The sequence below is a fragment of the Lepidochelys kempii genome, chromosome 9 (assembly GCF_965140265.1).
Source record: "Lepidochelys kempii isolate rLepKem1 chromosome 9, rLepKem1.hap2, whole genome shotgun sequence".
Taxonomy (NCBI): Eukaryota; Metazoa; Chordata; order Testudines; family Cheloniidae; genus Lepidochelys; species Lepidochelys kempii.
In genome coordinates, this window is record NC_133264.1 from 56105962 (window position 1) to 56128833 (window position 22872).

General features: G+C 50.2%; 1 protein-coding gene across 1 annotated transcript; it reads right to left on the reverse strand.

The window, feature by feature from the left end:
• Positions 1–3596: 3596 nt before the first annotated feature.
• Positions 3597–22593, reverse strand: LOC140916810 (allantoinase, mitochondrial-like). Its single transcript, XM_073358698.1, is given in 9 exon segments — positions 3597–3841; positions 6214–6273; positions 7075–9245; positions 10098–10255; positions 10361–10570; positions 12116–12227; positions 15662–15813; positions 21024–21181; positions 22427–22593. Coding segments are annotated over 7 exon segments (1077 nt in total). The 5' UTR covers positions 22461–22593; the 3' UTR covers positions 3597–3841; positions 6214–6273; positions 7075–8992.
• Positions 22594–22872: the final 279 nt, after the last annotated feature.

Sequence of the window (22872 nt, forward strand, 5' to 3'; positions counted from 1 at the left end):
ACAAACCAGTGCACAAGCAATAACTGCCCCCTGTGGTTTGCTGCCTCCCTCTCTCGGACGAGTCTCCTGCCCCGTGCTGTGCCTTTGTGTTTCTGTGATTTTCCTGGATGCTGCCACATTTTGCTCACTCAAGTCCCAATCCTCATTTACTGTCGATTAATCTCTGCAGTTTCTATATGAGTGCTTTCGTGGGGAGAGGGATAGCTCAGTGGTTTGAGCATTAGCCTGCTAAACCCAGGGTTATGAGTTCAATCCTTGAGGGGGCCATTTAGGGATCTGGGGCAAAAATTGGGGATTGGTCCTACTTTGAGCAGGGGGTTGGACTAGATGACCTCCTGAGGTCCCTTCCAACTCTGATATTCTATTATTATGATTCTATGACCCTGGATTTAAAAAAAAGAGAGAGAAACCAAAACATGTAGAGGCTAGGTACATTTCCCTTCATTGGGAAGCACTTTACAAGCTGAGTCAATGAGTATATAGGACTTCTGTCACTACCCACTGACATGCAGCTGTCTCTGGGCTGACACATAGCAGCTGTTTAACAGTACACAGCAGCAGTGAAGAAGAAAGATGTATTGAACCTTCAGGGGGGATTTAGAAAGGCAGACTGCAACTAGCCCACCTGGAACTTGGCTAGGGCTGCATGGCTAATGCACATGTTCACTCTTACAAAAATGCATTCCTTTAATCACCCAAGCGGTCAGGACCTCAGCTGTGTGTCTCACAAGAAAGCCAGCCTCAAGCAGTATGGTGTGGCACTGATTCAGTAGGTCCACAGGTAGAGCGGCATTTGGGGAAGCAACTTTTCCTGCTGCTTTGTGGCTTTTCCAGGAGGTCATCCATCCAAGTCCAACCTCCTCTGACAAGAGGACAGCCCAGAGTGGTGTCACTCTCTCAGGCCAGGGGGCTCCTCTAAACGCTTAAAAGCTAGGCTGTTTTCTTCCATCATGGATCAGAAATGGCAACCAGTCGTTGTTGGCTTCTGCTTTCTTCATGGCAAGAACTCCATGCTGGTGGTATTAGAATGGCTAATAATCCCCCACAGGGGACAGGAGCCCCCAGCTTGGTAATAGTAAGAGACAGGCATGTCACAGTGGTAATGCAGGCAGTGATGAGAAGCGGCTGTGCAGGAAGGGGCTGAAGAAAGGAGCAACATTCATGACAAGGTTTGAAGCTCTTAGCTTTGCCAGCCTAAAGCTCTTTCCCTTTTTATAATCCATCAGATGCCAAATTCTGCTCTGTCCCCCGGTACAAATCTAAAGTAACTCCGTTGACTTAGAGCCACTCAGGGCTTATGCTGGCATAACCAAGTGTAGTACAGGATTTACACCAATTTAACTGTGAGCAGCATTTCGCCCAGTTGCTTCATGCTTTAGGAGTATGGGCCCAGTCAGAGCCTCTGTGATGTCCAAGGAGCTCACGGTACAGTTTAGGATGTAGAATACAAACCTGGCCTTTGACCTCCTCCACCTGTGTGCTTGGCTGGGGCCTTGACATAAGTTGGAGCAGGGATTCTCAGCCTCTTTCTTTCTGGGGCCCCCCAACCAGAGGTGAAAGTAAGCTGGTACACCCCGGTACGGCATACTGGTAATAGCCGGTGCACCGTACTGGGGCAGCCCGGATTCCCCAGGGGGCAATTTAAAGGGTCTGGGGCTCCCAGCAGTGGCTGGAGCCCCAGGCCCTTTAAATTGCCTCCAGAGCCCCCACTGCTGGAGCCCTGGGGTAGCGGCTGCAAGGCTCTGGAGCCCTGCGGGGCTCTAGCGGCTATTTAAAGGGCCTGGGGCTCCCCTGCTTCTACCGCCCTGGCCCTTTAAATAGCCGCTAGAGCCCCGCAGCCGCTACTCTAGGGCTCCGGCGGCTATTTAAAGGACCGGGGTGGCAGAGGCAGTGGAGCCACAGGCCCTTTAAATAGCCCCTGGAGCCCTGGGGTAGCAGGGGCTCCGGGGGCTATTTAAAGGGTTGGGGCTCCAGGTGCCTCTGCCGCCTGGTCCTTTAAATAGCCGGTGGAGCCCCGCCACTTCCCCAGGGCTCCGGCGGCTATTTAAAGGGCCAGGGCAGTACAAGAGGAGAGCCCCGGGCAGCTGCTGCTACCCCAGTGTGAGGGCACTTCCTTACAGGGTGGCCTGGGACTGGCTCTGATCTCCTCAGCCTCGCCCCTTCCGTCCTAGGCCCCGCCCCTTCAGGGGCCCAGAGCTGGCCCTGGAGTACTGGTAAGTCACTGGACTTACTTTCACCCCTGCCCCCAACATACTCCCAAAATTCCAGGGCCCAGCAGGGGAGAGGCCAGGGCTCCAGGCTCCAGCTGCAGGGAGGCTCTGGGCTTCAGGCGCTGGGGGGAGAGGGGGCTTGGGGCTTTAGCCTTGTGGGGTAGAGCAGGGGTCTTGGGGCTCTAGGCTCGACTGTGTGGGAGGGTAGCTCAGGGCTCTGGGTTTCAGCTGCTGGCGGAGGAGCTCAGGGCTTGGGGCTTCTGCCATGTGGGGCACTGGACTTGGGGTTCTGGGCTCCCAGCTTTAGCCCCGCAGGGTAGGGGGACTTGAGGCTTTAGATCCACAGGACACTGGGGTGCTGGGGCTTGTGGACCCTGTGAAATGGCTCACAGAGCCCCGAGTCACAGAGGAGAACTGCTGATTTAGAGCATCTAGGAGCTGCTCTCAATTACACTGCCAGTTAAGCAGCCGGGGATCAATGTGATACAACGATGCCCTGGCACACCCCTTTCCCCAGGCCATACCCTACGCTATTACCTGCATGGGAATGTCTCCTGAGTTATCCTGGGGTAGCTAAGAGTAGGAACCAGTCTTCTTTGTTTGTTTTCCTCAAGACCCCAATTTGACTGGTTCTGGGGAAAGGTATTGTATGCCCAGATGATGGTGTGTGTGGGGGGGTAGAATTTACCACGATCACAAAGAGTCATACCGGCAGCCATGCCCAACATGTAGTTGTAAGAGTGAGGCTATCGGACAAGTGTTTACCCCACTGTTAATTAGTTCCCCCTTTGCCTGGTCCTCCTGCACCTTCCTGGCCAGCATGGAATATATGGAGTGTGTAACCGACTTGCGGAGGACTCTGTTTCACCCCAGCTGGGGAAGGCTGGCGTGTCACCTAGAGCAGCACCACAGCCAGGCTGTCAGACCCCCAGCTGCTTTTGTTCTTTATTGACTTAGCTGAGCTGTGTGTGGTTTTATTTTTCTTGTGAGACAACAGTGCAGTTGAAAGAGCACTCCCTTGACGTGAAAGCTGACTGGATAACTGCATGGGTGTTTGTGTAGGATAACTTACTCAATCAGCATGGTGGTGGAGCCAAGCCTCCCATCCAGGATTGCTTAAGCAATTGAGTGTTTAGGCAGAGCTGTGCGGTGAGGTTGCACTGTGTTAACCCACTGGTCAATGCATGTGACACAGCAGTTAGAGCTGAGCCACTGAAGAGTTGGATCTGGTGCAGCTCTTGGCTATAATAATAATAATATCTAGCTCTTATACAAGGCTTTTCTTGAGTAGATCTCAGTGCACTCTACCAAGGAGGGATCAGGATCACTATCCTCAATTTACAGATGGGGAAACTGAGGCACAGCAGTGCAGAGACTTACCCAAGGTCAGCAGCAGGCCAGTGGTAGAGCCAGGACTAGAACTCAGGTTTCCACCATGCCAGTTCCATGTGCTTCCATCCGCTTGATCACACTATAAAAGGTTGCTTTCTAGCAGCTCATGCAGTTAGCTCGGGAGCCCCCTGGTTCAGTGCTGAGTGTGTTGGCCAAGCTGGCAGCCATCACAGAGGTAGGGGCTGGTTTGGGAGTCAAACTGCAGTGGGTGTAAGATGCTTGGGATGAGCTTCCTCTGTCTGGAAGAAACATGTAACATGCTGGTCAGTGTGTGTTATGTGTCCCCATCCAGAAAGGCTGTCAGGCTGTTGTAGCCTCAAGCCAAAGAGCCTTGGCCAGGCTATAAAGGTTCATACTTTCAGCTCTGGAGGTCTCCAGGTCAATACCAGATGCATCAGCCAAGACTGCAGCTGTCACACAGCACAGTCTCCTGTCTGAGAGCTACAGAGGATGTGCATGTCCAGCAGCATCTTAACTGATGCAGCCCCTCTGTGTTTATTGCACTGGAGACCTGTCTGTTCTCTCTCATAAGGGACACTACAGTTCTTATCTGGGCAACACTTAGACTATGTCCCACTACACTCTCTGGAGCCTCAGTCAGCACAAACCAGTGGTCTGATTTATGAATGCAGAAGATACAGTTGCATCTACTTATAAGACCATGTAATGTGTTTGCATGTCCAGTAGACATGGAGCATAGCTGAGCTCTTGAATCCACATGCAAGAATTCAGGTCGGGGAACCCAGATTTGAACCAGTTTCAAGGACCTTAAAAACCCACCTCCCAGGATCAGGAGGCTTATTTTCCATCTTGGGTTCTGGGTTGGCCAAATCTCTTGAGATTCTTTGTGAGTTTGGGCCCATGGTGGTGGTGAAACCATACAATAATACTCATTGGCCCCCAGGGTTCTGATTTCAGGCCCATCTGGAGCCACTGCACCACAAGGAGAGAGTGCGTAAGAAGGGAAGCCTTCTTCAGTTTCACAGAGTCCTCTAGAGAGTCTACGAGTCCAATGTCTCCAAAGTCATAGAATCATAGAAGATTAGGGTTAGAAGAGACCTCAGGAGGTCATCTAGTCTGACCCCCTGCTCAAAGCAGGATCAACCCCAACTAAATCATCCCAGCCAGGGCTTTGTCAAGCCGGGGCCTTAAACTTCTGAAGATGGAGATTCCACCACCTCCCTAGGTAACCCATTCCAGTGATTCACCACCCTCCTAGTGAAGTAGTTTTCCTAATATCAAACCTAGACCTTCCCCACTGCAACTTGCCACCATTGCTTCTTGTTCTGTCATCTGCCACCACTGAGAACAGCCTAGCTCCATCCTCTTTGGAAGCCCTCTTCAGGTAATTGAAGGCTGCCTTCTCTTCTGCAGACTAAATAACCCCAGTTCCCTCAGCCTCTCCTCATAAGTCATGTGCTGCAGCCCCCTAATAATTGTTGTTGCCCTCTGCTGGACTCTCTAATTTGTCCACATCCTTTCTGTAATGAGGGGCCCAAAACTGGATGCAATATTCCAGATGTGGCCTCACCAGTGGCGAATAGAGGGGAATAATCACTTCCCTTGATCTGTTGGCAACGCTCCTACTAATGCAGCCCAATATGCCATTAGCCTTCTTGGCAAAAAGGGCACACTGTTGACTCATATCCAGCTTCTCATCCACTTTAATCCCCAGTTCCTTTTCTGCAGAACTGCCCCTTAGCCAGTCGGTCCCCAGCCTGTAGCGGTGCATGGGATTCTTCTATCCTAAGTGCAGGACTCTGTACTTGTCCTTGTTGAACCTCAGATTTCTTTTGGCCCAATTCTCCAATTTGCCTAGGTCACTCTGGACCCTATCCCTACCCTCCAGTGTACTACCTCTCCCTTCAGCTTAGTGTCATCCGCAAACTTGCAGAGGGTGCAATCCATCCCATCATCCAGATCATTAATGAAGATGTTGAACAAAATCGGCCCCAGGACCGACCCTTGGTGCACTCCGCTTGACACCAGCTGCCAACTAGATAGAGCTGTTGATCACTACCCATTGAGCCCTATGATCTAGCCAGCTTTCTATCCACTTTATAGTCCATTCATCCAATTCATACTTTTTTTAACTTGCTGTCAAGAATACTGTGGGAGACTGTATGAAAAAACTTTGCTAAAGTCAAGGTATATCACGTCCACCGCTTTCCCCATATCCACAGAGCCAGTTATCTCATCATAGAAGGCAATCAGGTTGGTTAGGCATGACTTGCCCTTGGTGAATCTATGTTGACTGTTCCTGATCACCTTCCTCTCCTCCAAGTCCTTCAAAATGGTTTCCTTGAGGACCTGCTCCATGATTTTTCCAGGGACTGAGGTGAGGCTGACCAGTCTATAGTTTCCCAGATTCTCCTTCTTCCCTTTTTTAAAGATGGGCACTATATTTGCCTTTTTCCAATCATCCGGCATGGCAATTGCCATGACTTTTCAAAGATAATGGCCAATGGCTCTGCAATCATAGTCATAGAATATTAATAATAGAATCACATCAGCCAACTCCCTCAGAACCCTCGGATGCATTAGATCCGGACCCATGGACTTGTCCTTGTCCAGCTTTTTAAAATAGTCCTTAACCTGTTCTTTCACTCACCTCCTCCACATACTGTGCTGCCCAGTGCAGCAGTCTGAGGGCTGACCTTGTCTGTGAAGACTGAGGCAAAAAAAAAAAAAAGCATTGAGTACTTCAGTTTTTTCCACATCACCTGTCACTATGTTGCCTCCCCCATTCAGTAAGGGTACCACACTTTCCCTGACCACCTTTTTGTTGCTAACATACCTGTAGAAACCCTTCTTGTTACCCTTCACATTGCTTGCTAGCTGCAACTCCATTTGTGCCTTGGCCTTCCTGTTTACACCTCTGCATACTCAAGCAATATTTTTATGCTCCTCCCTAGTCATCTGTCCAAGCTTCCACTTCTTGTAAGCTTCCTTTTTGAGTTTAAGCTCACCGAAGATTTCACTGTTAACCCAAGCTGGTCACCTGCCATATTTGCTATTTGTTCCTATGCCCTCAATAAGGCTTCTTTAAAATACAGCCAGCTCTCCTGGACTCCTTTCCCCCTCATATTAGCCTCCCAGGGGATCCTGCCCTTCAGTTCCATGAGGGAGTCAGTCTGCTTTTCTGAAGTCCAGGGTCTGTATTCTGCTGCTCTCCGTTCTTCTTTTTATCAGGATCCTGAACTCAACCATCTCCTGATCACCCACTTTTACTTCCCCTACCAATTCTTCCCTGTTTGTGAGCAGCAGGTTTTATGCCGTCCTACGTCTGCAAGAGAGTCCTATATCTGCTCTTTCTTGGGAGCCCAAGAACCTTCCTTAGAACCAATCTCTGCCTCGCTGGATGTAGAGCCTTGCACTGCTCCCTATATCCGGTGAATCCAAAGCAGAACAAGGTATTTCATTTACAAAACCAATACAGGGCAATCAACCCTCTTGCCCCAGCCTATCCTACCTGGTGTGAGCAGTGTGAGCAGCAGTGATGCCTGCCTGGTGTTCTTTTCTGCCTTCAGGTGTGCACAGGAATGAGCAGGCAAGGTTGGTGTGTCTTACTGTGTCCATCCCTCTCCTTCACAGAGCATGTGTGAGGGTTTGGGGCTGTTCCTCGAGATCGGCATGTCCCTTGGCTCTGAATTCTTCTGGGGGAGTTCCCCTAGGTGCCCCTATGGGGGTGGGCTGAGCATGTGGGGAGCGCATGTTGTTGGGTTTGCTCTCTTTGCCTTTGTATGCTCGAGTGTCTTGTTTTTAACTGATCCCCTGGGCAACACTTAATTTACTGCAACCTCAGGTTAAATTAATTGAGCAACTGGGCCCCCTCTCAGCTAGGGCGCCACTATCTAGGTGCTGATCCAAGGCCCCTGGATGTCCTTAAAGGGGTTCCAGAGAGAGCAGCGAGCTAAGCTTTGGAGCTAATAGGTTTCCAGGGCTGACACTCCCCTCCCCAGGCCAGCCAGAAAACCCCTGAAGAGAGTGAGCAGGGCAGGGGCGGATTCTGCCAGGAAAGTTTCATGAAGTCCCCCTGCTGTTCCCCTCCTCTCCCTGGCTTTTCTGCAAGAGGGAGTGATCGAGGCAAGAAAAATTATTGCCTAATTCAATTGATACATACACACAAGTAACAAGCATAGATCTCGCTCTCATGCAGACGCACACACCACCGCCCTCCACCCCCCAGTCATAAGGTTAAGATAAAACATCAGCCAGTCTCTCAGCGAGTTATCAATGTTTGCTTCCCTCTTATGACAGCACCAAAGTCAGTTTACTCTGCTCCTGATGTTTTTAAAAGGAGGGTGAAGGCTGAGCAGACTGCATTGCACTAGGCTATGTTTGGGAAAATCTTGTGTAAGCTGCTGATAACATGCAGCAGCACAGAGACCATGCAATGGTCACACTCTGATGGGACAGTTGTGCAAGGGGCTTTGTGTACTCAGAAGGCATGGTGGAAATTTTTCCAGCAGAACTGTGCATTTGGTGGAAAATTAGGTTTTTAACTAAAAAATGTGCATGGAAAAAGTCTTCTTCTCAAGGAAAACCTGAACTTTTCAACCTCCCCCTCAGGGGTTCAGTGTTGTGATGAAAAGGTGACAATATCCACTTGAAAAAAACCCAGAGGCTGACTGGGACTAGAATTCAGATCTTCTGAATCCCAAGCCAGTGTTCTAGCCATTAGGCAACACTGCCTTTGGCACCATGGAGCACTTCATCTTCCTGGAAACACTCCATTTCTGAGGCTGCAGAGCTTGCACTTTCCTGCTTCTCCTACTGCTTATCTGCAGATCCTGTGGTACCTCCCTTAGCAGTACCTCCCCTCCTCCCTCTGTCATTGTCCTTGGCCCTCTCCACCCCATGAAACTTAAGCACCAACCACATGGTTCAGCTAGGAAAGTTTTGTGTTGGTGACCCTCAGTCCTACCTTCCTGTCCTTAACCAGGCACCCTCTCTTCAGCCTGAGAGAAATAGTCTCTGTTCAGACCCTCTGTAACCCCTCCCACTCTCCCTCCACAACATGTCCAAACCCCACCCATTCCTTTCTGTTCCACAGGTAAGCCCCTTGTCTGGGCCTTGGTCACCTAGAGCCTTAGCCACTGTAGCCACTTCCTTCCCAAGCCTCGCTGTGTCCCACGACAGCCCATCCCAAGCCTGTACCATGTTTGATTGAGGCCACACTCAGGGATTCACTGCCAGGTGACTGAAGCAGAGGAGAGATGAGTGACAGAGTTGCCTGAATTCTGCAGAATGGGAGTGAGGGGCAAGAGGATGGGATCCACGAGATTGAAGAGCTGGCCCAGTCTGACTTTTGGTGCTCCTGAAATGTATCTTCTTAGATGGTGGCCTTGTTTCCCTCCTTTGCTGGTACCCCCTTCCCCCAGCCCTGGTTATGCTCGTGGCATTTGATTTCTTGGGCTGAGATTCCCTTCTGGAGCCCCTCTAGGTCTCATTAGCTGATTGGTTTTGGCTCTGATAGGAGGACAGCACTTGTAGTACGTGCCCCCGGGTGGAATGTGTTCAGACGTCAGGGTGAGGTAGTGGTGAGCAGTCTCTATAGTGAGTGGCGCCCCTTTCTGGCGAGCTTCTCTGATGATGGGCGGGGCTTGAGCAGAGGAGAGGTGGAGGATGTGGCAGGGCACCCTGTTAGGAGAGAGCATGAGACCGTTATCTTGCTGGCTGGGCAGCTCCCAGGCCAGTGACTTCACTCATCTCGTGATGATTGAGAGCAGAGCTGCAGTGTCACCACTAGAGGGGCCTGTGGGTTACGGGGAGGGCTAGTGGCCTTGTTCATGACTTAGCCACTGTCCTCAGTCTCATTGATGAGCTGGCAACACAAGTGGTAATTAGTGACCCCCAGCTGGGTCTCCTGGGGCTTAAAGAGAGACTGACCCCAGCTGTGGTGGTGAAGCACCAGAGCTAAGGAGGAGGGTCCTCTCTGGTAAGAGCCTGCAGAAGCCAGCATGAGAGCCACACAAGGAGCAGAGGGGAGCCCCAAGCTAGGGTGTGTGAGGCTGAGGGAATAGAGGAGACACCCAGGAGGCATGTGAGTTAGAAGAGAAGCTCTGCAGCAGGGAGATCCGTGGGGAAAGGAGGCAGAAGAACCCTGCAGGAGAAGCTCTGCAGGGCCAGGAGACGAGGCCAACACTGCATCTGGGCTGGAGGGGGTGCCTGAGAGGTAAGGACACACACTTATGCCAAATCACCACACCTATGAGATTGGGGGGAGGGGGGGGTCCACTGGCTTCCCTGCTGGAGAGGAAGCCTGGGTGTGTGTGAGCCTTTCTGCCCAGTGACAGGTTGTCCTCGGTTTACATTGCCACAGCTCTCTTGGCACGGACAGGGGCCTCACACCCTTTTGTGCAATGAAAGCAGAGAGCCAGATGGTGGGAGGGAGGGCTACAGAGAATGACTTTCTGGAGGTCAAAGGTCACTTCTGTTAAAGCTCATGTGTCTCCTCCCTGCTTCCCAGCCCCCAGGAGAACGGTTCCTTACTTATACTAGAGGCAGAGATCAGGGATGGTCTGGACGGCCTCCACTTCCATTGCATCAGGGCAGGAGTCCAGGAGTGCCCTGTACTCTGTGGGGTCTGCACAGACGCCAGAGAAGGAAATAGAGTCAGGTTTGCATCCTGAGGTGCAGAAGGTTTGTGCCTAAGGGACATAGTGATGTGCTCCTGGACTCCATGGGCTATTTACACCAGCGGAGGAGCTGACCCCAGAAGCGTACAGAGTAGCTAACTGCCTAGCAAGGGTTACAGCTAGGGGAGTTTTATTCCGTGACTCCCCTCTCAATAGGCTCTTGCTTGCAACATTCATCGGTGTTGTGGGGTGTCTGTGTGTGCCCTGCCCATTCATTGCCATGTGCAGATCTTGGAGGCTGACATGGGGGAATTCCTCCACTCCACTTGCAATCAGGGAGCATTTAAAGCCTGGGACTCCAGCCTGCAGCATGGACAGGAGCTCATCCTAAAGCAGGCAACAGAAGGGATGCACTCAGGTTATCAGACACCTGGTTCAGCCAGCCCTTCTGGATGGCTCCAGCTATGAGAGCCACATTTAAGCAAAATATGCCAAAGGATGAGCACCTAAACTACTGTCCATATGCCCCACGAGGCATCATCCTAGCCAATAACTCAGTATGTATATGGGTCAGTTCTGCTCCACAATGGATAGGGTCATCAGTTTCTTCATAGAATCATAGAATATCAGGGTTGGAAGGGACCCCAGAAGGTCATCTAGTCCAACCCCCTGCTCAAAGCAGGACCAATTCCCAGTTAAATCATCCCAGCCAGGGCTTTGTCAAGCCTGACCTTAAAAACCTCTAAGGAAGGAGATTCTACCACCTCCCTAGGTAACGCATTCCAGTGTTTCACCACCCTCTTAGTGAAAAAGTTTTTCCTAATATCCAATCTAAACCTCCCCCACTGCAACTTGAGACCATTACTCCTCGTTCTGTCATCTGCTACCATTGAGAACAGTCTAGAGCCATCCTCTTTGGAACCCCCTTTCAGGTAGTTGAAAGCAGCTATCAAATCCCCCCTCATTCTTCTCTTCTGCAGGCTAAACAATCCCAGCTCCCTCAGCCTCTCCTCATAAGTCATGTGTTCCAGTCCCCTAATCATTTTTGTTGCCCTTCGCTGGACTCTCTCCAATTTATCCACATCCTTCTTGAAGTGTGGGGCCCAAAACTGGACACAGTACTCCAGATGAGGCCTCACCAATGTCGAATAGAGGGGAACGATCACGTCCCTCGATCTGCTCGCTATGCCCCTACTTATACATCCCAAAATGCCATTGGCCTTCTTCAACATTTACCTCCGCAGAAAGTCAAATTCCAGTAGACTTTGAAGGTCAAGATGCCCCTCAGTAGACAAACCCTTCATTTCAACAGATCAAAGCTGTGTTTGTGCTAGTGGTTACCCAACAACTTTGCTCAGCTAATGCCCACTAATCTCTGACCCCATGCTAGGACAATGGGATTCTATGGTTATTATGATATTTGCTGCCCCATTGCTAATAGATTGGACCAATACAAACCTCCCAACATCTGCAAGCTGGCCCAGCCCAGACACCTCTTCTAACAGCAGCAGGGAATGGGATTCTCTCATCAGCCTCACAGGAGCCAGGGCCAAACCTTGGCCTCATTGAAGTCAATGGGAGCCTTGCCAGTGGATGCAGATTCGTTAGTAGCATCCCTGGGACATTGTTCTGTGTCCCTTCCCCAGTGTGGTTATACAGATCAGCTGAGTGGGAGGTATGTTCAGCATTATTGACTGAATCATTCACCAAGACTTTGTTGGACTGATCAGTTTCCTCTGCTTTATTTTGCAGTTTGCATTGACTGTGCAGCATTTTTTTTAGTGACTTGCAGCCAGGTTTCCAGAAGCACTAAGCATGTTGGCTCCCTGCACTGAAACTCCCCAGAGAGGAGGTGAGACCTGGGTATCTGCCCTTGCCCCTATTCCAGCTGGTACTTCATGCTGTTGCATTTGCTGAATAACACCCACTGACATGGTTTCCAGGGACGACTCCACCCCAGAAGGCTACATCCACACGGCACTGCCCTTCGGCAGACTGCAGCTTGTCAAAGTTTGCCAGAGCTGTGGCTGGGGGAAGACAGCTCCTGGAGGGCATAGAGAGACAGCAGCTTAGCTAGGCCCAAACCCCTTCCTTGACTGGAAGGGAGAATGCTACAGAGATGTAGGGAAAGAGTGCATGAGGAATGCAGGATGAGGAGAGCTGGGTAGACAGCGGCCTAGCTAGCTCCCATAGAGGATCATAGGCAGATCTCATTTTCCAGTGTGGCGCTGGGAGCAAAAGTGTGTAATATAGCGGGATGGGAGTAGACAGAGGATGATTAAGACAAAGTGGGGACCAGAGCTACCAACACTTTGGTGCTCCCCTAGAATCATAGAATATCAGGGTTGGAAGGGACCCCTGAAGGTCATCTAGTCCAACCCCCTGCTCGAAGCAGGACCAATTCCCAGTTAAATCATCCGAGCCAGGGCTTTGTCAAGCCTGACCTTAAAAACCTCTAAGGAAGGAGATTCTACCACCTCCCTAGGTAACGCATTCCAGTGTTTCACCACCCTCTTAGTGAAAAAGTTTTTCCTAATATCCAATCTAAACCTCCCCCACTGCAACTTGAGACCATTACTCCTCGTTCTGTCATCTGCTACCATTGAGAACAGTCTAGAGCCATCCTCTTTGGAACCCCCTTTCAGGTAGTTGAAGGATGCTATCAAATCCCCCCTCATTCTTCTCTTCTGCAGACTAAAAAATCCCAGCTCCCTCAGCCTCTCCTCATAAAAGTCATGTGTTCTAGACCCCTAATCATTTTTGTTGCCCTTCTCTGGACTCTCTCCAATTTATCCACATCCTTCTTGTAGTGTGGGGCCCAAAACTGGACACAGTACTCCAGATGAGGCCTCACCAATGTCGAATAGAGGGGAACGATCACGTCCCTCGATCTGCTGGCAACGCCCCTACTTATACATCCCAAAATGCCATTGGCCTTCTTGGCAACAAGGGCACACTGCTGACTCATATCCAGCTTCTCGTCCACTGTCACCCCTAGGTCCTTTTCCACAGAACTGCTGCCTAGCCATTCAGTCCCTAGTCTGTAGCGGTGCAATGGATTCTTCCATCCTAAGTGCAGGACCCTGCACTTATCCTTATTGAACCTCATCAGATTTCTTTTGGCCCAATCCTCCAATTTGTCTAGGTCCTTCTGTATCCTATCCCTCCCCTCCAGCGTATCTACCACTCCTCCCAGTTTAGTATCATCCGCAAATTTGCTGAGAGTGCAATCCACACCATCCTCCAGATCATTTATGAAGATATTGAACAAAACCGGCCCCAGGACCGACCCTTGGGGCACTCCACTTGATACCGGCTGCCAACTAGACATGGAGCCATTGATCACTACCCATGGAGCCCGACAATCTAGCCAGCTTTCTACCCACCTTATAGTGCATTCATCCAGCCCATACTTCCTTAACTTGCTGACAAGAATACTGTGGGCGACAGTGTCAAAAGCTTTGCTAAAGTCAAGAAACAATACATCCACTGCTTTCCCTTCATCCACAGAACCAGTAATCTCATCATAAAAGGCGATTAGATTAGTGAGGCATGACCTTCCCTTGGTGAATCCATGCTGGCTGTTCCTGATCACTTTCCTCTCATGCAAGTGCTTCAGGATTGATTCTTTGAGGACCTGCTCCATGATTTTTCCAGGGACTGAGGTGAGGCTGACTGTCCTGTAGTTCCCAGGATCCTCCTTCTTCCCTTTTTTAAAGATTGGCACTACATTAGCCTTTTTCCAGTCATCCGGGACTTCCCCAGTTCGCCACGAGTTTTCAAAGATAATGGCCAATGGCTCTGCAATCACAGCCGCCAATTCCTTCAGCACTCTCGGATGCAACTCATCCGGCCCCATGGACTTGTGCACATCCAACTTTTCTAAATAGTCCCTAACCACCTCTATCTCCACAGAGGGCTGGCCATCTCTTCCCCATTTTGTGATGCCCAGCGCAGCAGTCTGGGAGCTGACCTTGTTAGTGAAGACAGAGGCAAAAAAAGCATTGAGTACATTAGCTTTTTCCACATCCTCTGTCACTAGGTTGCCTCCCTCATTCAGTAAGGGGCCCACGCTTTCCTTGGCTTTCTTCTTGTTGCCAACATACCTGAAGAAACCCTTCTTGTTACTCGTGACATCTCTTGCTATCTGCAGCTCCAGGTGCTATTTGGCCCTCCTGATATCATTCCTACATGCCCGAGCAATATTTTTATATTCTTCCCTGGTCATTTGTCCAACCTTACACTTCTTGTAAGCTTCTTTTTTATGTTTAAGATCCGCTAGGATTTCATTATTAAGCCAAGCTGGTCGCCTGCCATATTTATATTCTTTCGACTCATCGGGATGGTTTGTCCCTGTAACCTCAACAGGGACACTCGTCCCCACCAGACACTACCTCGAAAGCCCTTAGCCCCTACAAATGGATTATACTTCCTAGTCCCCTGCCAATGGCAAGCCCCTTTATGTTCTCATCCCCTGTAGATGGTCTCCTTCTGCTATCGGGACCCTCCCTGCCTGGATCCCTGCTTCCCCTAGTTCAGCCTTGGGATGGACATCAGAATGAGGATCTTTGCCCTCCTCTCAGAATAAACTTCTCCAGAGTGTGAAGTCCTGAGGGTACTAGCTGTGGCCAGCAGAGAGCACTATTGGACCACATTTGTCATTCAGGAGCTGGGCCCAGTGGCAGCACTTGCTGGGAGCAGGCAAATTTGGATGCAGTTTATTTCCCTGAATGCAGCCGATGAAGTGAGCTGTAGCTCACGAAAGCTTATGCTCAAATAAATTTGTTAGTCTCTAAGGTGCCACAAGTACTCCTTTACTTTTATTTCCCTTGCAATTCTGAGCTGCAGTTTGTAGAGGGTTTGTCCTGCGTGCCAAGCTCCGTGGGGTGGCAGAGAATAGCTTCACCCAGCAGCACGAGCCACAAAGGAACTTTCCCCCAGCAAAGGCTAGGCTTTCCCTGACCTGGCAGGAGTTTAACAAATAGCATACACCCATTGAGCTCCCATTCTTTTGTCACCCCACACCCTTCACAGACAGAATAACTCAGCAGCATTGCAGAGGGAAAGGGCAACCAGAACAGCACATGTTCAACACCTGCAAAGAGTGGGCTAAAGTCTTGGGGCCAGATAGTCAGCTGGTGTAAATTTGCTTAGGTTCGTCCTTTATATCAACGGAGGGTCTGCCCCATTCTGTAGGGGGCCCTGATCCACCTCCCGTTGCAGGTGATGAAAAGATGCCCATAGATTTCAATGGGAGATGGTATGGGCCTAACTATCCACATGGAGAACAGGTGGGTCTCCAAGACCCATCAAACCCAGTGTAATGCACAGTGAGGAGCCACTTCACTCGCCGCTCCATCCTTCCCTTTACAAAGGTCATGCTATCATTGTATAGGCCCCTTCCAATGCATGGCAACAAGGAGGTAACCCATAGGTGCGTGTGGTAATGCTGCTCCCTCCCTGCCTTCGGTACCGTACAGTGGCATAGCCACCAGGGTTGTGACGCCTCCTGCAGCAGCAGCCTTGGTTGCAGAAGAGTAACCCTCTGAGGCCGTGTGCCCTGGCTCACATGTGTGGACATGAGGGTCTATGATCCCGGGCATCACTACCAGATCGCCGACGTCCAGCACCTGCGGGGAGAAAGGAACGCATGGACAATCCCGGGGGAGGGAGGTCATGTTAGAATCCACTCAGCCCGCATCAACATTGTTATTACCACTGAAAAGGCCCAATGTCCCTGGGTGGCTGGTCCTTTATGGGGAGATGGGTTCAGCCCCAGCCACTCTCCTGGGGGGAGGAGAGATGAGGTAAGCCATATGACCCAGTCAGGCCTTGAGGGTAGATAGGGATTTTCTGGATGGAGCCGAGGATGAGCCAAAGTCTCCTGCAGGAGTCCCAGAGAGATTTAGAAGGAGAGGCTGCTGGCTGGGTACTGTGAGCTGGCAGGCAGCATGTGCCTCAGCAGAGCTGTCTGGAAGTCTTTCAAGACTTTGTTGCCCCCCATGATGGAGCTGCTGGAGGGCAAGGAGAAGCACAGAAGTAGCTCTGGCAGGAGGGTGGTGGAGTCCCTTAGCAACGCAGGAAGGCTTTGGGAGTGGAGGCCGGGCTTCAAGGGTGTGGTGCAGACCTGGCAAAGCAAATACAAACTGAGCTGGGTCACTGAGGGTGCATTTTAAGCACTGTTACCACAGCAGCTGCCCCCAGATTATGATTACTGCTCCCCCCCCCACACACACACACACACAAACACACACACTCTTCAGGTGGTGCTAGAAGTGGCCTGAAAGGAGAGGGCTGCTGGAAGCTGTACAGTCACAATAAATCAGACTCCAGAAGAGGAACTTTTTATATTGAGTACTCTAGACTATGGAAAGTCATGGGGAGGCCCAGGAGGGGGAATGTGGGGTGCCTGAAGGGCCACCCTTTACCATGAAGGGGTGCTCTAGAGGTGATGTCCCTGCTACATCCAGTTTCTTGCATACAGGTTAGAATCCTGCAGTGGGACTGGGTGGGATCCTGTGGATCCCAGGACTGCTGCCATAACAGTGGGAGCAGGTAAAATGTACTTTGTTGTGGTCAGGAGTGGGTGGGGAATAAAATCCAGTCTGTGGAGATTTGCAAGAAAACACTAACTCTATCACCTTGTCCTGTATAGAATTTGAGCAATACAAAGCAAGTTTCTCTTTTTAAAATAAAAATTTTAATACTTTAAGCAAGGGATAGAAAGATTTGATGTCTATTATAACAGAAGTTAAAATATTTCTACACGGTGGGGCAAGACAGCCAATGTTAGTATAGTGGATTCGGAGCATTTCTTGGCAGGGGGCCACTGAGGTCCCCAATAGTAGCCCAGGAAGGTGGTAGAGGAGGGAAGCAGGGGAGGGGTCTGGGTTTGCACCTCACTCTGAGCCCCAGCCCCTCTCAACCCCTGAGAGTTCTTACCCACTTCTCCCTTGTGTGGGGAACCTTCAGTCCTTAGATGCTGGGAGAGGAAGTCTCCCTCACTTCAGTGCTCTGATTTTTCAACTCTTACAACACACCTTCCAACTCCAGTCCCCAGCTGCCTGAAGCAGGGGGGTTTTATTAGGTTCCTGACAGGGCTTAATTGACTACAGGTGCTCAAATTAACCTGTAGCAACCCTCCCTAGTCTACAGGGAACCATGCCTTAATTAGCCTAGGGCTTATATATTTCCCCTCTAGCACTGCTCCCTGGCCCTCCTGTATCACTATGGTTTAAGCAAGATTTCTTTTATTCTTTTAGTGGTAAAATTGTCATTTTAGTAATATGAGAGAATCTGTCGTTTTTGCAGGTGGAGGTGAGATAAAAATGCAAGAAACTATGTGGGAGTGGGTGGGAGTGTATTACGGGGCGGGATGGGATCAGCATTTTAAAAATAGTCCCATGCAGGGCTCTGTTGCAGACTGTCACCATCAGGAAGTGACTTCCAGAGCAATGGGAAGATGTGGATTTCCCAGTGGTTACCATGAATACCTCCGACAGATGTACTAGGCCAATGAGGTAGTAAATGTTCTAAAGTTCATCTACACCCAGGTACAATTCCTACAGACTGTCAAAACAGCTCCCTAATCTCAGACATGCTAGTCTGAGGGTCCCAGTTAATAAACTATTTACTTTGCTATTCTTTTCATGTCTCCAGTTTGCTCCTGTGCACTAGATCCTGCTAAGATCTTTCAATCAGGTATTAAAAATATGCCAAACAGATTTGATGGCTGACTTCACATGTTCATGTCTCTGATACCAAGGGCCAAACTTGCAAAAGGGTGTTCTTCCTATTGTGCGTAAAATTTGCCCTGGCCAAGTTTGCACCTCTAATTTAGAGGTGCAAGTGCTCAGATGTGCACCTTCAGTTCATCTAAGAAGTGTAACATTGTAGGTTCAAATTGCACCTACAGAATGGGAGGCTTGGCTTCAGCCTGTTTGAAAATACACTGTTAAGGAGGACCAGAGGCAACCTGTGCCTGCCGATAGTGGGGGGGCGGATTGAGGGCAGGCGGCTTCAGCAGTGTGACTGAGCATGCTCAGTACAAGCCAAGCAGCAAATCTGGGGGGAGAAGGACCCTGTCCCCTCTGAGGAGGATTTCACCTCTGAACGCTCTAGCACTTATCTGACAGAATAGAGGTGATCTTGATGAGCTGGGCCCAGCTGGTTTGCCCATGCTGTGAACTTCACCATAGCTGTGTGTGGGTGTGATTTTTGTGTCTCTTTCAGACCCATGATTCTGATTCAGGCCAATCTCTAGGCCAGATCCTCCACTGGTGTAAACTGGCATAGCCCATTGACTTAAACAGTGCTACACTAACTTATACCATCTGGGGATCTAGCCCAAAGTAATCAAGTTTTCTGGCTTCCCTCTCCTTATCCAGACACTGGTAAGCATCTGTTTTCCCCCATTACACATACCTGAAATTGTGATAACGGAGCACAGCTAGGGTATTTACTAAAAATGTTAGTGGGAACTTTAAAGGAAATGTGTCCTGGCCAGCCACTCTGGTATCTGAAAGCCCTGGCTCACTACGGTAAGAGTCAGCACTGAGGTAAAGAAAGAACAGCTTGATTACTCTCAGTGATGCCAGTTGAACTCTGGAGTAGTTCCATTCAAATGTGTGGAGTTACTCTCAGGTCACGGAGGTCACAGGCTAGCCATCTATGTGGAACTAATAAAATGGCCCAGCATCTTGCCTACAGTTAGGGATGGGTACTTAAGAGGCTGCCACTACATTATTTGTGCCAAGTTCCAGGGGCCTGATCTCACTTCCACCAGTATAATCCACTGGGTTAGACCCTTATGGTGTAAATCTGTCTGAAGTCTTTGGAGTCTGTGGATTCACCTGAGAATCTGCCTCAAGATTTCATTTTTTGTATTAATTTTTAAATGCAACTACTCTGTCCCTGATAGCTGTTCCTTCTAACGTCTCTCTAATCTTTGATACATGTAGATTTGGGACCAGATTCTTAACTGCTGCAAATCAGCAAAGCTGCCTCTGGTCCTTGAATTCTAGAGCTGATGAATATGAGACTGGCCAGAGCCAGCTGTCCTCCCCTTCCAGCTTTCTGGCCTGGATTAGCCCTGCTAAACCATTGCTAGCTTTGAGCAGTGGGCAGTAGACCATGGGATCCCCTTCTGAAGCTAGGCTTGATGAAAGGAGATGCCTGGCAAACTTCTGCCAACACGCCTCATTCTTTGTAACAACCTGCAGCTGTGGGTCCCTTGCTGCTCCTCTCCTGAGCCGAGATGTAGTTTAATAACTTATCAAGTGGTCAGGAGTACTGTGACAAAGCAGAGGGATGGGAGTGGTCCATCCCTTGTTTAAAAAGCTGACTGTCAACAGCAGAGCCACGTGAGTCACATTTTCCACCTGAATAAAAACTTAGCATTGGCTGTGCTGACAGCCTTCCGGGATTTGCTTTCAAGAAGCATCCCCAGGGAGCTAGTTGGCTGGAGGGAGCACACAGGGCAATGGGCCATTATTTGAAGAAGGCAAATCTTCAACTTGAAAATGCAAGAATTCATACTGGACACCTAACTCTATAAGTTACTCCAGCAATCAGGAGCCAAACATACCATGTGACCTTCATGTCCAATCAAAACAGCTCACATTTCTAATATGAAGTCGAAGATACAGTGACCTGCCTGCGAACTCTCTGCAGTGCAAGGGACCTGGTGAGAATAACTAACCAGGCTGAGCAAATCGTAAGCTGCTTGCACACAGACTGGGAACAGGAAAAGAAGTTCAGAATTACCATCTCTGCTCCACCAGCAGCAGGTCCTTGGGGAAGGGTCACTGGGCTGCTGGCTGGAATTGCAACCCCAAGGGCACTGCTGTTAGATGGGGCAGAGCCCACATTAATGGCATGAGCTGTTTGCTTTCCTCACCATCCCACTCTGACATTGTAGCCAGAGGATCTAATGCTCCACTCTCCACCTGAAGTCAGTGGAGTCTCAATGGCAGAAAGCTGGTGCACGGGAGTGGAGAAGCAGGCCCCATCTAAGTAATAGGAGGTGGCAGAATGTTTCACACTATGGGCTCCTTTCTGACCTCCCATCGTTGAGCTCTGGCATTCGGCAAAGGAGTCCCCTCTAGATATCCCTGGACCATGGGTTTCAGTGAGGCCTGCTGGCAGCCCCATCACACAGCACAAACACAGGGAGAGATGTAGAGTTATGTGCCCCAGCCTATAGCAACTTGGCAAAAAGGACAATGGCCCCACACCAAGTTCTGCAGCACATGTGATTAGCTGGAAGGTACCCCAGGCAAGCGTTGGGTCAGAGCTAGGTCAGGGGTGGCCAACCTGAGCCTGAGAAGGAGCCAGAATTTACCAATGTACATTGCCAAAGAGCCACAATAATATGTCAGCAGCCCTCCATCAGCTCCCCCTGCCCCGCTTCCAGCGCCTCCTACCCACTGGCAGCCCCGCCGATCAATGCCTCCCCATCCCTCCCCGCACCTCCCGATCAGCTGTTTCATGGCATGCAGGAGGCTCGGGGAGGTACGAGGGCATGGCAGGCTCGGGGAGGGGGCAGAAAGAGGTGGAGTGGGGGCAGGGCCTGTGGCAGAGCCAGGGGTTGAGCAGTGAGCACCCCCCAGCACGTTGGAAAGTTAGTGCCTGTAGCTCCACCCCCGGAGTCGGTGCCTATAAAAGGAGCCGCATATTAACTTCTGAAGAGTCACATGTGGCTCCGGAGCCACAGGCTGGTCACCCCTGAGCTAGGTATTATTATTATTATTGGTATAGCTGGTCATGCAAACCCAGCACAGCCTTCCCCCAGGGTTGTTTCCTCAATACCAGTTCATCTAGCACTTTGGCCCAAACTTGCCTTCTCTCCGCTGACAAGAGCCTGGCTCCTCTTGGGCAGAATGTCAGTTATCTTGTCGTTGCAGATGATGATTTCAGCCGGGCAGATGGTATTATCCAGCACAACCCTGTTACTTCTCACAGCCGTGACCTCTGACCCCACCTCCACTCTGGCTGCCCCTTAGTAGGATGGGTAAGAGAAAGGGAGCACACTTAGAATCCAAGGACATAGTGTAGTTAAGGAGAAGACCAAGCAGTTGGACTCTTTGGTGTTTAAGAGAAGTAAATTGACAGTGGAATATTGTTGTTGTGAGCAGGCTGGAGAGAAGGGAGCTGCTCCCAAAGTAAGCCATTTTGTGAGGGCATCTTGATAAAACACAATTCGATTCCCTCCTCTGCCTGCTTATGGTCTTTATTGTCAGATCAGAGCCCAGAGGTCCAACATGAGCTGGAGATCTCATGGAGCTAGGCCCGGAACATATACAGAGTCAGAGACTGTCCCTGTCCCCACAACTTACCATCTCCATAGACCAGAAAGGCACAGGGGTGGGGGGGACGGCAGGGGAGGGAGGCGCATTATTACTGTTGTATGGATGGGAAGCTATAGAGAGCGAGTGACTTGCGAAAGGTCACCTAATAAGCCAGGCAGACCCTGAACTGAGCCAGCACTCTGAGGCTAGTGCTTGAAGCCCAAGCACCCTTCCTCTCTAAAGTTCTGCTCTCTGCGCACCTGTACCCCCAGCATAGCCCCAAACATCCAGCATCCAAACATCTAAGTGGTGCTTGTTAATTCCTTCCTACATCTACAGCTCGGTCTTGCTCCAGTGAAATCAGTGGGAGCTTTGCTATTGATTTTAATAGTAGCAGAATTTGGCCCCACCCCTTTACAGTTGCAGATTTCCCCCTCGCTTTCCTTGTGAAGTGTTTTTCTTTTATGGGTGTGTGCGTATGCAGATGTGTGTGTGTGTGTGTCAGTTCAGGCCCTTATTCAATGGAGACCACCTCCTCCATCCCCCAGGAAACAGTATTTGAAGCCTTCCCATCCCATTGCACTGCTGCTGGGGGTTCTCACCCCCATCCACTTGCTAACTGCATGTGGAACCCAAGACAACAGCTCAAGCGGCCTATGACATAGAGACCTCTCCTCCTAGTGCTCAGTGGGTGTGGTTGGCAGTTTGAGGAGCTAAGACTGGCTACCACACCAGCTCAGAAGCAAGGACAGGGAACCACGAGAGACCAGCGGGGGTTGGCTAATGTTCAAAGGGATTGATGAGGCCCAGCTCCCTGACCAGAATGTTCACTGGCAGTTTAACTCTGTGGAATTGCTGCTTTTAACCCTGCGAACAGAGCCCTACCGGAGGAGGATTTCTGCCAGCTAGTCCTAAGTGTTCTTTCACCTGGAGGTTGGATCTGTTCCTTACTCACCTGTTTGGGAGGCTTCCCCATGTTTTGTAGACATCCTACGCTGGCACGTGCTCTGCCTTTCTACCTGGCACCTCCTCAGTATTGATTCCACTTCCCTGTCTTACGCTTGCGAATGGCTCCTCTGTCAGTGAAGCTCTGGAGCAGGGGAAACTTTCCAAATGACCCCAGTGGGGATTTTCCTCACTCCCTCAGCAGGGATGGGATAGTTAATGTTTGATGAGCTCTGAGCTTTGCAAACAGACAGCCACTTTTACCCAGTGCAGGCCAAGTATTTCCATGGCTTTGACCTTTGAACTCATTTATTTTGTTTCATTTCTTAGCATAACTTTAGTGCTGTGGCAAGCCACTGAACTGATGACAGTGCAACAAGGGACAAGTGCCAGCTTCCTCCCAGCCCAGCCAGTGAGCTTTGGGCACGTTGTGGGAGGAGCACCTCCAGGAGTGCT